The sequence below is a fragment of the Haliotis rubra genome, unplaced genomic scaffold, assembly GCF_003918875.1.
Source record: "Haliotis rubra isolate DU_JTF1 unplaced genomic scaffold, ASM391887v1 Scf98, whole genome shotgun sequence".
NCBI classification, from domain to species: domain Eukaryota; kingdom Metazoa; phylum Mollusca; class Gastropoda; order Lepetellida; family Haliotidae; genus Haliotis; species Haliotis rubra.
The window spans coordinates 602,767-618,687 of NW_025767723.1; the positions used below are offsets into that span (position 1 = coordinate 602,767).

Below are 15,921 nucleotides of genomic sequence, written 5' to 3' on the forward strand. Positions count from 1 at the left end.
CTACTACTACTACCCCTACCACTACTACTACTACCACTACCACTACTACTATGACCACCACTACTACTAAAACAACTACATGTACCATTAATACTACCACCACTACAACTACTATTGGTCTGGCGATGATGACGATGATAATGCTGTCTATTGTGATGACAACAGTGATAATGTGAAGACAATGATGATAATGAAAGTGATGATAATCATCATAACAACAATTTTATATAACAAGTAACCATACCCCCCTCCCCTCCCTTCCCACCACATCAAGGGGTGGTGGGGTAGCCTAGTGGTTAAAAAAGCGTTGGTTCGTCATGCCAAAGGCCCGGGTTTGATTCCCCACATGGGTACAACTTGTGAAGCCCATTTCTGGTGTCCCCCGCCGTGACATTGCTGGAATATTGCTGGAATATTGCTAAAAACGGCGTAAAACCATACCCCCCTCCCACCACATCAAACAATGTGGTTAATATAACAAGCTCCCCATACCCCCCTGATGCAGTTGAGCAGGATCATCCTGTGTTGCCTCTCTCACAACCCCATCTTTACCTGTTGAAATATTAATGTAATGATTGGACTCTGTCCAACATAAATCCTCCACAACTGTAAAACAAACTCCACAATCTGTGAAATCCAATCAACTTCAACATCATAAAAACACTCTATCAAAGACAACCTGCTACAATGGACTGAACACTGAGAAATCTAATCACTGGATAATATCTCACCTTGATGAGAAAGCTTGTTAAAAAATCTCTGTAATACCCTTTTAAATCTCATCATAGCTTATCAAAAGGACCTAGTACTGTTTAGCAATTCATCTGATTTAGGATTCAGTGAAAGATTATATTTAACCATAACGGACTCCTGTGCTGCTGTTGCCATCACAACCTTCCAGTCCATCTCCTCAATGAAAGGATGTGTTGAATATTTACAGTGACTTAGTTCATGTTAATACTGCACTCACAAACACTGCAGCCATGTTGGGGCTGTAAATACAAGTATATAACTGCAGGGGTGGAAATAACCTATTGCCTGATGCCCGAGTCCAGTGTTTTTTTCTGTCGGGCAAGCAAATTTGTATATCACACTGTACCGGTGTCCAGTTGACTTTCCAATATTAATTATGTTGTTTATTTTAAAAATCAACAAGAAAACGGACGGTATAGTGGAAAAATTATCAGGGCAAGTGATTTTACATGTGCCACTGTACCGGAGTACACTAGCAATTTTAAAGCTATTTCCACCCCTGCACTGGTAGTCTGGACAAGATGGTCCAACAGATGACAGCAAGAGTACATATATTCAAGCCATATTGTCACTAAGCATCCAAGTTAGACTAGTGGTGAACTGCAAGAGCAACAACACGGCAGTCATGTCGTGGCTGAAAATATACAACTGGTAGTCTGAGCGAGATAGTCCGATAGTTGACAGTAAGAGCACCAATATTCAAACTGTATTGTCCTTAAACATCAATGAAAGACCAGTGGTTGATGGCAAGAGCACCAATACTGCACCCGTGTTGTGACTGCAAATAACCAAGTCTGGACCAGGTGGAATAGTGGTTGATGGCAAGAGCACCAATACTGCAGCTGTATTGTGACTGCAAATAACCAAGTCTGGACCAGGCCGAATAGTGGTTGATGGCAAGAGCACCAATACTGCACCCGTGTTGTGACTGCAAATAACCAAGTCTGGACCAGGCCGAATAGTGGTTGATGGCAAGAGCACCAATACTGCACCAGTGTTGTGACTGCAAATAACCAAGTCTGTTAGGTGGAAAAGTGGTTGATGGCAAATAACCAATACTACACCCGTCTGCAAATAACCAAGTCTGAGCGAGGTGGAATAGTGGTTGATGGCAAGAGCACCAATACTGCAGCCGTGTTGTGACTGCAAATAACCAAGTCTGGGCCAGGCGGAATAGTGGTTGATGGCAAGAGCACCAATACTGCAGCCCTGTTGTGACTGCAAATAACCAAGTCTGGGCCAGGCTTTGAACCCAGTCTCATGTTGTAACCATTCAATCATGAGAGGTGTCATTGATTGGAAATTTTAGTACCAATATACTGATTCAGAAGTATGATGACATGTTTAAATATTGATTACTGGTAAAAGAAATACCTTCTCATTGCTCTTCTTAACCATGGAAATGTTAGTTCTTTGTTTATTCCAAGATTTGCACTCACTGTGAAATACAAGGCATGTGAAGAAACCTGGAACAGACTATAGGAACACTTACACTTCCCTAACTTGTTACCATCAGTATATACCTAGTCTGTCTCACAGTCCCTGAACCACATTATTTTCCTTACTGCCAAGCCCTCTCTGCAGTGCTAAAGCCCTAAAAAAGGCAAGTCTAGATTTACTCAGGTTCAGAATCTCTGGTCTCCCTGGGGCTCCTTTTCAATTCAAATGGGCTTGTTTGTTACTATCAAAATTATATATATTCAGAGACTAAGCATTAGTCTAGTATATACCATACAGTAACATAAATCGAAAACACTTTTCAGCTGCCAATATGCATTAACTGACTGCTGACATTGGCCAATGTAGGAGACAGTGGCACCACAATACATATCCATGCACTATAATATAATTACAGATCCAATATTTCTTGAATTTTAACCCATCATGTGAAAGAACTGAACGAAGAACAAAGAGAACACTGACCGATCATAAACCATTGTCATAACTTTCAAAACTTCCAGAGAGGAATTTCTGTGATATTTCCTGACGAAGCAATCCTAGCCTAAAATGGATTCAAATGCAACCAGACAACCTTGAAATTAAACTTTTAACATCATCAATCTTTCCAAGGACAGAACTGTAATGTAGAGAAAGATCAGGTGAACCAACTCACACGTGGGCTTACATGAGACAGTGATTTGGCGCTTGCTGTCAGTAACATTTAACACACATTTCATTTTGTCATCCCTCAGGACACTCGTTCGGGCATTACACAGACCAATACCCATGTTCCATTCACTAATTCATTTGATTCAAACAGTGTTCACCACAGTTCAAGACAAGAGTGTGACCTTTGTTCTGGCAAGATCTTCAGTCGTGTGGAAGGTGGAAGGTTTGAGACCAAACTTGAAATTGGTGAAACCACACGTGAACACTTTTCACTAAGCTTTTCAACATCTCAACGAAATCAGTTTCACTGCAAAACACACCATGGACCTTTCTCATTCACGAAGCCTGTGAACAGAGCCCATATGTTTATTAACGAAGACCCAGGAGCTGCTACTTCAGGAATCCCATAGGTGTGTCTGGATCTGCTGGTGTGGTTCACATACCCATTTTGTGTGTATCATGACCTTCTTCAGAACTTGGAGTACCAAAGGTGGATAAGGTATATGGATGAACCACTTCTCTAATTTAATAAGGAGCCAATTTTTGGTGAAGGTTCCAACACAGTTATCAAGCCATGTACCAACTTTGAGCTTACTATCATAATCATCACAATTTTGTTTAAACTGCAGGCTTCACCTGTTAGGACTGTTATACATTAGATCTCCCACATTGTGTACCATACAGGCATCTCCACTCTAATGAAACTACATCCTTATTCAATCAAGTGTAAAAACACACTCTCATACTTGTATAGATGCCTCTCAACCATACTCTACACATATCCTTGATTGTAAAAAGGTGTTCATCCATATATTTTATCCTTCCTTAAATTATGATCCTAAGTTTAAATACTGTTCAAAGTCATTTTGAACACATTCACTCAACAGAGCCAGTGAAGTCCTCAGGGAGCAAGACATAATGTCAAACAAAAATTGAAATATCAAGAACAAATCTCATAAATATACAAAAGCATTATAATATCAAATTGTAATATTACATTACATTTACCTGTTCAAGAGTGTTGACCATCGGTTGGTCAGTCTCTCCAACTGCAGTCGAACCTGTCTTGTGTCATCCTGATTGTAGTCATCAATTAATTTTTCCGCCAGTCGCTTGAGATTGTCGACGGTATCCTGTCGCTGGTTCACCTCCTCCTGCAGCTTCTGTAAGCCATGAAACACTAATCTTGAAACTGGGCTCTGAATAATTGATACACCAGCTACTACTATCATCATAGAGGAAGGCAGAAAAAACCTGTTACAGAGATGTCATCACCCTCTGACATTTTTAACAAGGAACTGTTTACCCTGTACATGCCTGCCAGTCATTAATAATCTCAACAATTCCTTATGAGACAGTTATGCAACTTATTTTTTTTATGCAGGAAGCAACTAACACCTAAGGATTTAAAAGATTATAACGATTGTTTAAAAATCATACCATATGCCATTGTAGCTCACCTTAACTTTTCAAACTGTCAGCATGAGTTATTTGTTACACCAGAGGAATACAGGGTTTTAAAATACTCAATTGCATAAACATTTACCATTTAATGTGGAATGAAGAATATCAGATTTTGATGTATAATCAAAACGGATATGCTTTCTATGTGAACAAATCTGACAAATGTATAAACATCGTCTACCTTGTGCTCCTTCAGAAGTCTGTCTACATCATTTGGAGACTCAGGCCTGATTGGACGAGCATCCAGCTCCTCCTCAATCTGTGACAGCCATCGCTCAAATTCGGCATACAGCTCGTCAAACTGTCTGCACTCAAGAAGCATATCATCGAGCAGGTTCTTACGTCTATTGACATTCCTGAAAGCCTCGTCCCAATGTTCACGGAGTCTCTTAGCTGTCAAATATAGAAATAATATTGATCAGTTTCAAAAAGTATAATTATGAAGCACATTTCAAGCCAAATAATTATGCCATTGATTTAAATCTCTAAATCAATCTGAAGTTTGCTTTGGAATTTCTCTGTCAAAACCAGACATTGGTATTTTTCTAAACTTTATTATTTCTCCTGTTAATTGAAACCATGCAGAATGGTGTCAGTTTAGAACTGATTCAATATGACTATTTCAGGTTGCGTCGTTCATGCAGACTACTTACTAATCACGGATTACACTGGGAGCTATCATCATCATGCATCACTTCATCAAAAAGAATTTTTGTCACCAAGTTCACAGAGAGCTTGTCATTGTCTCAAGGTGATATGTCAAAACATATGACAGCTGTAAAAATCACACAATAGGAAAGTGTTGCCTTTTAATCTCTAAAGCAAACACAAAGCAATTATGACTTGGATGTGAGATGGATGATCTCTCGGGGGATTCAAGAGCTGAACTTTACATAATGAACAAAGTTTTGTTGAAAATAGCAAAATGACTGCTGTGTGTGTGCGCGCGCGTAAGCGTGTAAGTGTGTGTGTGTGTGTGTGTGTGTGTGAGAGAGAGAGATTAGACACACCAGTGATAGATACTGTCAGCACTGATGCACATCACTGAGGTATGATGACACTCGATCTATCCAGTAACTGACCGGTAACTGACCACACTATCAATGAAGTTGCCTCTTATGACCAGCACAGGCTGCTGGGGACTAATTCTAACCCTGAATCCCCACACGGATATTGTGTGTCTTCATGAGTTGGATGTAAAACCTCTGTACATAGTATTAGAGGTATATTACAGAGTGTCAGATCAGTTAGGTGGACAGCGTGAAGTGACACTGCTTCTGGATAAGAGTTTGACAAAGGATCAAAGTTGTGGCAAATGTTGAATATGAACCCAAGAGCATAATATACTGGTGAGACCAAGGGAGACAACTCTACATCGTAGATACAAACCAAGTCCTCCAACAACTAACAGTACCATGATCTCTTCCCACAATTAATACATTACAAGTTTCAGAACTACACCCTGCACTAAATATAGTGCAATTATACTATAATCATAGTGCATAGCGTTCTGTTCTGTTCAATATAGCTCCATGTTTCTCACTCTCCGAACCCTCCCTAACTACGACCACCAATAAATAAAGTTCAGGTTATGTTCTGTTCAATACAGCCCCATCTCTCACACCCTCCCAACTAACTACGACCACCAATAAATAAAGTTCAGGTTATGTTCTGTTCAATACAGCCCCATCCTTCACACCCTCCCATCTAACTACGACCACCTATGCTAAAGCCTCCTCAACCTGTACAACCTACATTCCTGCTCCTCCTGGTAATCACCACATTAGAGTGGAGGTGTCAGTTTCAACATACAGATCTACATCTACAAGTCAAATACATTGTCCTAAATACATCACGAGGGTAACAATTTAAAAAATTGGCTAATTATGTAGTTATACATACTTTTACTTTCTGCATGTAGATTATGATCTGGAGTTAAATTGTTTATTAAAAAGTGAAAATGTTGAAGATAAATATATCGCACCATATCACAATAACATTTTTATGAAACCCTGTAGTCATCAAATGAATACTTTTTGAAACCCAACCGTTACATACCGTTTTTGTTTTAACAAAATGCATCAATACTCTAAAACATTACTTATACATGAAACTAAACCCGTTTCTGAGAAAAAATGCATCAGTGGCACTAAAACATGACTCTTTTATGAAACTAAACCCATATCTGACACAAAATGCATCAATGCTTTAAAATATAAATAACTGCTGAAACTAAACCCATTTTTACACACACAAAATGTACTTCTGCTCTAAAACAAGATTCATTAATGAAACTAAACCCACTTCCAAAATAAAATCCTTCACATCAATAAAATCTTGAAACTGAGATCCACTCAATACTCGAAAAACTCATTTCAGAAGTCCAAATGAACAGTATGAAAAACACATCACATGAAAATCCATTCCATTGACCCATCAAAGATAGAAGTCTGTTGTGCTCACTGAATACGTGATGATACAATACAACAGGACACTATTTGAGCTGACATCTGAAAATCACGAAGAAAGTTTCCAGTAATTAGCATCCTGGGGCAAGTCATGTTTTTTCAACTGACAATGCATCCCGATCAGTGTAAATTTCAAAGCAAAGGTCATCGCTAACCAGCAGGCAATAACAGCCATCTAACGGACCGAACATAATCACAGATTCTGACATGTTCTTAAAGGATTAACTGACAAAGGAGATGCAAGGATGTACGTTCACACCGGTTTTGTCATCGATGATAATGCTGTAATGATAACTCTGACATGTAATAGTTCTGACATTCCATAGAATAATTTCCAAGTACACTGAGTAAATAGATGCAACCTTTGCTGGCGCTGTGGGGGCAGGCAGCACTGTATGACTGGACAGTGTTATTATATGGGGGCAGGCAGCACTGTATGACTGGACAGTGTTATTATATAGCAGGGCAGCACTGCTGGACAGTGTTATTATATGGGGGGCAGCACTGTATGACTGGACAGTGTTATTATATGGGGGCAGGCAGCACTGTATGACTGGACAGTGTTATTATATGGGGGCAGCACTGTATGACTGGACAGTGTTATTATATGGGGGCAGCACTGTATGACTGGACAGTGTTATTATATGGGGGCAGCACTGTATGACTGGACAGTGTTATTATATGGGGGCAGCACTGTATGACTGGACAGTGTTATTATATGGGGGCAGCACTGTATGACTGGACAGTGTTATTATATGGGGGCAGCACCGTATGACTGGACAGTGTTATTATATCACATACTTCAGTGTCAGATCAGGATCGCTGAATGTCAGCTTTTGGATGTTTGGTTCCCCTGAGATTCTGGGACAGAAAAGGTCTCCTGCAGAACATGCTTCTGTCCCTATTGGGGATCTGTGAAGTTCTGGGTTAGAATTGGTCTTCACCAACCCATGTTGTCGTAAGAGGCGACTGACAGGATTCGGGTGGTCAGGCTCACCAACCTGGTTGACACATGTCATCGTATCCCAGTTGTATAAATCGATGCTCATCCCAGTTGTATAAACTCGATTATTTACAGACTGCTGTCATGCTCATGACGCCAGTCACTCAGTTGTCTGGTCCAGACTCGATTATTTACAGACCGCTGTCATATAGATGGAATATTGCTGCGTTTAGCGTTAAACACTAACCAAACCAAATCAAACCCCACTGGTATTCCATGGCTCCATGCTTGTCTTCCTATTGATTTCAGCGCAAACAAGTTTGTTTGTTTGATTGCTATTGATATTGATCAAAGCAATTGATAATCATTAAGTAAATATCAATAGATTATTGATAAATGTCAAAGTAACTTAGCAACATATTTCATGGCCATGGTGACTCATTCATCCATGATCTACTTAAAAATCCCGGTTTTTGAACATTATTTGGAAGAGGCTAAAGAATAAAGATTTAACTTTGTGTTTTGTGTGTACAAACTAAAACTGTATTTCAATAGTTAATTATAGATGTTATTATCTACACGATTTCATGTCCATAATAAATATATTTCCTCTAATCAATGATATATTCATAGAAAAAAAAAGGGAACACATGAAAGTACAAGAGTTCCTTTATTCTTTTCCAGGTTTCTTAACAAGGTATGTATGGCATTGTGAGTGAAATTCTGGAAATAAATAAAGGAACACTTGTACTTTCATGTGTTCCCTTATTTGTTTCTATGAGTATATTTCTGATAATAGATGTTTTCCGCCAGTCCTAACTGCATGGACTCACTGACAAGGATTTGGACACTGATTCTGTATCACTGCTCCCCTATCATGGATTGATGTTCATGCTATCAACCCCTTAGTTCCCTGGTGCCAAGTTGATTACAGGCTGCCATTTCGGGCAGATCCACTCAGGCCCCTCCTATTGTGAGCAGAGATAGCTATATGGTTAGGTTCATAACTCATCACTCAAAAGTTCTGGGTTCATTGCATTCCAACCACAGGGACTAGATTTTCTAAGCTCTCTAAGACTTAAGATAGTCGTAAGTGCCATGCATTAACATTAACTTACGACTATCTCAGCTCTAAGAGAGCTTCGAAAATCTAGGCCCAGGTTTGATCCCTCCGTATGTTGGAATCACTCTTTAATTGCTGGGCTATACTACTGCCTTCCTACAAAACAAGAACTGTACTTATACTTTGTAGAAGATTTCATCTTAACAATTACAATTAATTATTTTCTTTTAATCTTTCAGAAATGATTTGAGTTCTGTTACAAACTGGGAGAGAAAAAACATTTCAATTCTTCATTGATAACACTGAAATTGTAGCTAGATTTGTAGAGTGGCAAGAAGCTTGAACACATTCTAAAGAAAAGTTAATGAAAAATGAATAAAATTGTATCATCAATTCCTACTGGCGTATAACACGTTTTTAAACAGGCCTACAAAAGCACACCAAAAAATGTAATTATCTGAAATTGTTACACAGAGAAAATATAGACTTAATCTGCGAGTTACTTCAGACCAGACAAGAAGCAATCACCCAGATATCCTCTGTGATTTAGGAATCTCAATTTGTAGCAAATTTTCAAACTGTGCCAGCAGGACCAACTCCCTATCCCAGCAAATGATTACAGAAAATGACTGCACCAATTATTCTCTAAACTGCATAGTTCCTGTTGCAATATTTTTCGCATCACAAAACACCATCTTTTTCCCCCTACTCCTGCGTCTTTCAATGCATCATTTTAACGAAAATGGCCTCAAATTAGAGGCACTCAAAATTCCACCCTCCGGCCTCAATTATGTGTAGAAATCCTTGACAGCTTTAACTGTTTCTAAATGTAGGGAAACGTTTGTGTAGACAAAGCAGTTCTGGAGACCAGTGGGTTACCTCTACAGCCGTGCTGAAACTGTAACCCTTTCACTGTCAGGTACTGCTGTAACCCTGAATGTGTCAAGTGTACTTGTGCTATAACCCTTAAGTTATCAGGTATCTTAATCCTATTACCTGTGAAGGTCCGGGTAAAAATATTGATCTTCAGTAACCCATGTTTGTCGTAAGAAGCGACTAACGGGATCGGGTGGTCAGGCTCGCTGACTTGGTTGACACATGTCATCGGTTCCCAATTACGCAGATTGATGCTCATGCTGCTGATCACTGGATTGTCTGGTCCAGACTCGATTATTTACAGTAATAAAAAAACTAAACTCACTCACTCTAATCCTATAAAAACTGGATTGTATCGATCTTTGTTGATACATTATATCATTAACTAATCCACCATTAAACCATGTTGTATGAATGTTTTAATGATGTCATACTGTCATTAGCAAATCATTAACTTAATGAAGGTTCAGGAGTATCATTAACATGTCATTAAAAACAAACCCGGGTGTACCAGTGAGTAAGTGAGTGAGTCACCCTACTGAATGATATAGAGTGGTGTTATTCCACATCTCATCACAGATTCAGCTATATAACTACTGCCTTCAACAGGAGAAACATTGAATGAAAGCATGAACATCAGCCAACCATCCAGGGTTGATGAGCAACATTCATGTCACCTAGTCTTACAATCAGCCATACCACTTACCTGGCCACCTATCAGCCGTATCACCTAGTCTTACCATCCAATCAGCCATAACACTTACCTGGCCACCAATCAGCCGTATCACCTAGCCTGACCATCCAATCAGCCATACCACTTACCTGGCCACCAATCAGCCGTATCACCTAGTCTCTGACCATCCAACCATCCAATCAGCCATACCACTTACCTTGGCCACCAATCAGCCGTATCACCTAGTCTTACCATCCAATCAGCCATACCACTTACCTGGCCACCAATCAGCCTTGTATAACCTAGTCTTACCATCCAATCAGCCATAACACTTACCTAGCCACCTATCAGCCGTATAACCTAGCTTGACCATCCAATCAGCCATAACACTTACCTGGCCACCAATCAGCCGTATCACCTACCTGGCACCTCAGTCTTACCATACAATCAGCCATACCACTTACCTGGCCACCAATCAGCCGTATCACCTAGTCTTACCATCCAATCAGCCATACCACTTACCTGGCCACCAATCAGCCGTATCACCTAGCCTGACCATCCAATCTGAATTATCTATTAACCTGATCACCCATCAGCCATGCCACCAAGCCTCATCAACCTGACCATGTCAAATCACAACTGCAAGGTTTGTGAACAGAACAGCCAAGTTCTAAAGCTTGTTCACCTGATCTCAATTCTATACAAGAACTTACCTCTTTCTCGGAGCATCTGGCGGTCATTCTCGCTGTTGGTCTGCCGCTGCAGTTGGTCAGCGGTACTCAGGACACTGTCCAGCTGGGCCCTCCGATTCTCCATGTCCTGCAGGATCGCCTGCAACACAAGGATACACACATGGTTACACACATGGTTACACACATGGTTACACAACATCAAGGGGTTTCCAGAAATACAAGAAACAACCAATGCCTTCTTCCGAAATATTACACCCTTAACTCTTTCAACACCAGTCAACCAGAGGCATTTACTGCCATGACACCGAGTTCCCATAGACTCTGAGGTCATAGATGAAGCCTATGTTTGTGAAGGAAATTATAAGCTTGTAAAACGTTATTGCTACTACATCCCATACACCATTTAAAAGATCTAATCCTACTGTTGATAAATATGAAGTTTATTTTTTATAATATTATTCAAATAATACAACTAAAACTTAAATAAATCTATATTTGAATGAAAATGCAAGCTTACATTTATAACGCCCAGATAAACCAATGAAAGGAGCAAAAACTATGGCGATTTTTTCCATTTGTGACATGTCATAACATGGCCGTGCCTTTTCCTTTCATATTTTCATTTTACGTAATCAGAAAATTATTATAAAAGATTTCTTAAACAATATGTACGGTCAAGCCTATTTCCGACATATCTGTGGCTTTCCGCCGGTAAAATGACATAACAACTGAAAATACCTCCGCAAAGCTTCAGATGAATAACATGCGCGCGCAAATTGTTTGATGTTGGGCATCGTTAGAATAAAGCTCTGAACATCAACAATATCACTGTACCCTTGCCAAGAGTATTTTCACAGTTGTAAGAAGCGATTTTATTGGATAAAGATTGGTTTCTAATGACGCTTTTCACAGTCTGCTATAAGGGTCGGATTGGTTTAAATCAGACATTTGACCTAAGGCAGCCAATCATATTACCAATGGATACCGGGCCTCGTAAACGAAAACTTTTAGATTTTGACAAATGTTTTGGGTAAAATAATGCTATTCTGAACATATTAAGCAAGAAATGCGCTACCTATAGTATTAAATTATGGAACTTATTGGGCGATCGTGCTAGGTTATGACCTGTGGCAAAATGCTTCATGTATGTATTTTCGCATTAAACATCGTGTCCGAAATGAAGATTGAGGCGGCGAGAGCCGATGTCACTTGTCAGTGACTTGACTTGCATTACATGATCGCACAAAACGATGGAAATAGTAATTTTATATGCACGTTTGACAACTTTATGAATGCTGTTGTTGATTTTATTCATTAGTTTATTCAATTTATTTAATAATTTCCTCGAAACATCGCGTACTTTGCTCTTTGACAATGTTATTGTGGACCCGCTGCGAAGCATGTGTCCGAATCGTTGTTTTCAATAACATTTTGAAAAATAGTTTATAATTTTAATTCTGCTGATAATATATGATAAATTGAAATTTAATAAGTGTTTTCAGACATTGTGAAATGTGATAGATTTGATATATGAATCAAAAGTCAGGTAGGTTCCTAAAATTATGTCTCATTTTGACGTGACTACTGCCTGGCCGATTAATCGGCCTCCGTTGTCTGGGGACTCATAACGTTGTGGCCGATTATTCGGCCTGCGGTGTTGAAAGGGTTAATACTGCAGTGTGGGAAATACAGCCATGGTATCTTTCAGTGATTCATGTCAAATTGTCAGCATGTGAATTGTCCATGCAACAGTCAAACAATATTCACCTATACAGTTTTGGTCTGACAATATTTCAGCAATATTCAGCTATACAGTTTGGGCCTGACAATACTCAGCAGGACTCACCTATACAGTTTTGGCCTGACAATATTTCAGCAATATTCAGCTATACAGGTTTGGCCTGACAATATTTCAGCAATATTCAGCTATACAGTTTGGGCCTGACAATACTCAGCACTATTCAGCTATACAGTTTGAGCCTGACAATATTTCAGCAATATTCACAAATACAGTTTGAGCCTGACAATATTTCAGCAATATTCACAAATACAGTTTGAGCCTGACAATATTTCAGCAATATTCAGCTATACAGTTTGAGCCTGACAATATTTCAGCAATATTCAGCTATACAGTTTGAGCCTGACAATATTTCAGCAATATTCAGCTATACAGTTTGAGCCTGACAATATTTCAGCAATATTCAGCTATACAGTTTGAGCCTGACAATATTTCAGCAATATTCAGCTATACAGTTTGAGCCTGACAATATTTCAGCAATATTCAGCTATACAGTTTGAGCCTGACAATATTTCAGCAATATTCAGCTATACAGTTTGAGCCTGACAAATATTTCAGCAATATTCAGCTATACAGTTTGAGCTTTACAATATTTCAGCAATATTCAGCTATACGGTTTGGGCCTGATAATGCTCTGCAATATTCAGCTATACAGTTTTGGCCTGATAATACTCAGCAGTACTCACCTATACAGTTTTGGCCTGACAATATTTCAGCAATAATTAGCTATACAGTTTTGGCCTGACAATATTTCAGCAATAATCAGCTATACAGTTTTGGCCTGACAATACTTCAGCAATATTCACCAATACAGTTTGAGCCTGACAATATTTTAGCAATATTCACCTATACAGTTTGGATCTGACAATATTTAGCTATACAGTTTGAGGCTGACAATATTTCAGCAATATTCAGCTATACAGTTTTGACCTGACAATATTTCAGCAATATTCAGCTATACAGTTTTGACCTGACAATACTCAGCAGTATTCAGCTATACAGTTTTGGCCTGACAATATTTCAGCAATATTCAGCTATACAGTTTGAGAGAGACAATACTCAGCAGCATTCAGCTATACAGTTTTGGCCTGACAATATTTCAGCAATATTTAGCTATACAGTTTGAGCCTGACAATACTCAGCAGTATTCAGCTATACAGTTTGAGCCTGACAATACTTCAGCAATATTCACCAATACAGCTTGAGCCTAACAATATATCAACAATATTCAGCTATACAGTTTGAGCCTGACAATATTTCAGCAATATTCAGCTATACAGTTTGAGCCTAACAATATATCAACAATATTCAGCTGATACAGTTTGGGCCTCATAATACTGAGTCTCAACCAGGCAAATCAGTGCTGCCCAACAATGTCATAAAGTCAACTCACACACTTTAGCTACAATACACATATTTACAGCAAACATGCTATTGGGGACCAAATAATCCACATCAGTCCAGATATTTACAGCAAACGTGCTATTGGGGACCCAATAATCTGCCCCATAATCCACCCAGCGAGGTCATGATGTACCCAGGAGGTACATGAGGTCATTATACAAGATTTGATGACATCATAGGATGCTGCTGTCAGCTCCTAAGCTGCTTACTCTGTTCTATGACTGAATCATCCCACCAATACAATTGAACACAAGAATATCCTGGTAGATTCAGCACTGTCCATTATTGAATCCATCTGTTTGTCAGGGATTGCATGCAAGCTGTTATAAATGTTTCAAGTTTGCATTCAAACAATTACCAAAAGCTAATATGTTAAACAGTGACATACTGGTAGATAGACAGCCACTGCTCAGGACGGATTAACCAGTGAAATGTTACATAAATATCAAAACAGATAACATCAGAAGCATGCATAGAATCAATAAAAATGACGACAAATAGTCTTCATTATCTCCCCAAGTCACATACTTGCCAAATTTAACACCAACATTTCCGTCCCCACATACTGATGATTTTCCAAATGCCTCCCTGTAATTCAGCTCCATCAAGAAAGTACTAATGTCTTCTTCTAAGTGATAATATTGTTCAGTAGACACTAAATAAAATATATATGAGCAACATGCACATAACAATGGAATTAATCTCTGTTTGTACTGCATCTCCTAAAAAGAATGAGAAAAAAAAAATCCATTTAGTTATCAATTCCTGAATAAAAGACAATTTAACTAACTTTAAACCCATGTCAGAGAAAAGTAACATCTTTTTGGTGGAACAATCTAATCGAGGGAAAGCTTAATGCATTGCAATATTTATTTTTTACTAACATAAATTCAGCTCAATCTGCTTTTTAATTCAAGTCACAGAGAGGGGGCAAGTTTACTGACTGTTTGTTGAAGAAATGTGTTCATAAAATTCAAGAAAAAAGCAACACAGTTCAACTTACTCTTAAAGTTTGCAAATAATCTGCCATTGACCACCAACATGTCAATGATACTATCACTATCCCTTCTAAAACACTTTAATCAACATGTTGTGTAGCCTTCTTTCAATGGTTTATGCAATGTTTTCTCGTTAGTGGACAGTGTATGAAACTGCTTCAGGAAAGTAGTTTTTCTTGTCATAATCTTGCTGTCAAGCTGATAGAAAAACACAACAAATGTATGTGACTGCTTTCAGATCTGAGTGAGTAATTTTTAACATTACAGAAGAAATGTGGCAGCTGTTTGCAGTGAGATTCAGATTTGAATGAGTTATTGAGCTCAGTGTGATGCTGTTTTGAACAGTATTCCAGTTACATCATGGCAAGACGGCCTAACATCAGGGTTTAAAATTCCCGCCTGCCCGACCGTCCGGAACGGTCTATTTTCATCTCGGACGGTCAAATTTCAAAAGTAGCCTGCCCCGTGGTATGGTAGATATTTTTCCCCCTAAGAGTAAATATTTCATAACATCAGACAGGTTCTCGTGTTGTCAGTTTGAGGTGTTTAAGGTATTATGAAAATTATGTTAAACTACATACGATTGTACAGTTTATGTTACGATAACCAGTCATAACACATGTACTTTCAGTTTACCTAAACTCATTGCATTGCCTGTTAGTGCTATGTGGTTCATAGTT

The 15,921-nt window shown here is 38.8% G+C and overlaps 1 protein-coding gene across 1 annotated transcript in view; it reads right to left on the minus strand.

The window, feature by feature from the left end:
* Positions 1-15,921, minus strand: part of LOC124265473 (dystrophin-like) — a 199,136-nt gene that overhangs the window by 150,205 nt on the left and 33,010 nt on the right. The window contains 3 exon segments of the mRNA XM_046700270.1: positions 3,871-4,025; positions 4,508-4,719; positions 11,063-11,180. Coding sequence (XP_046556226.1) covers positions 3,871-4,025; positions 4,508-4,719; positions 11,063-11,180 — 485 coding nt within the window.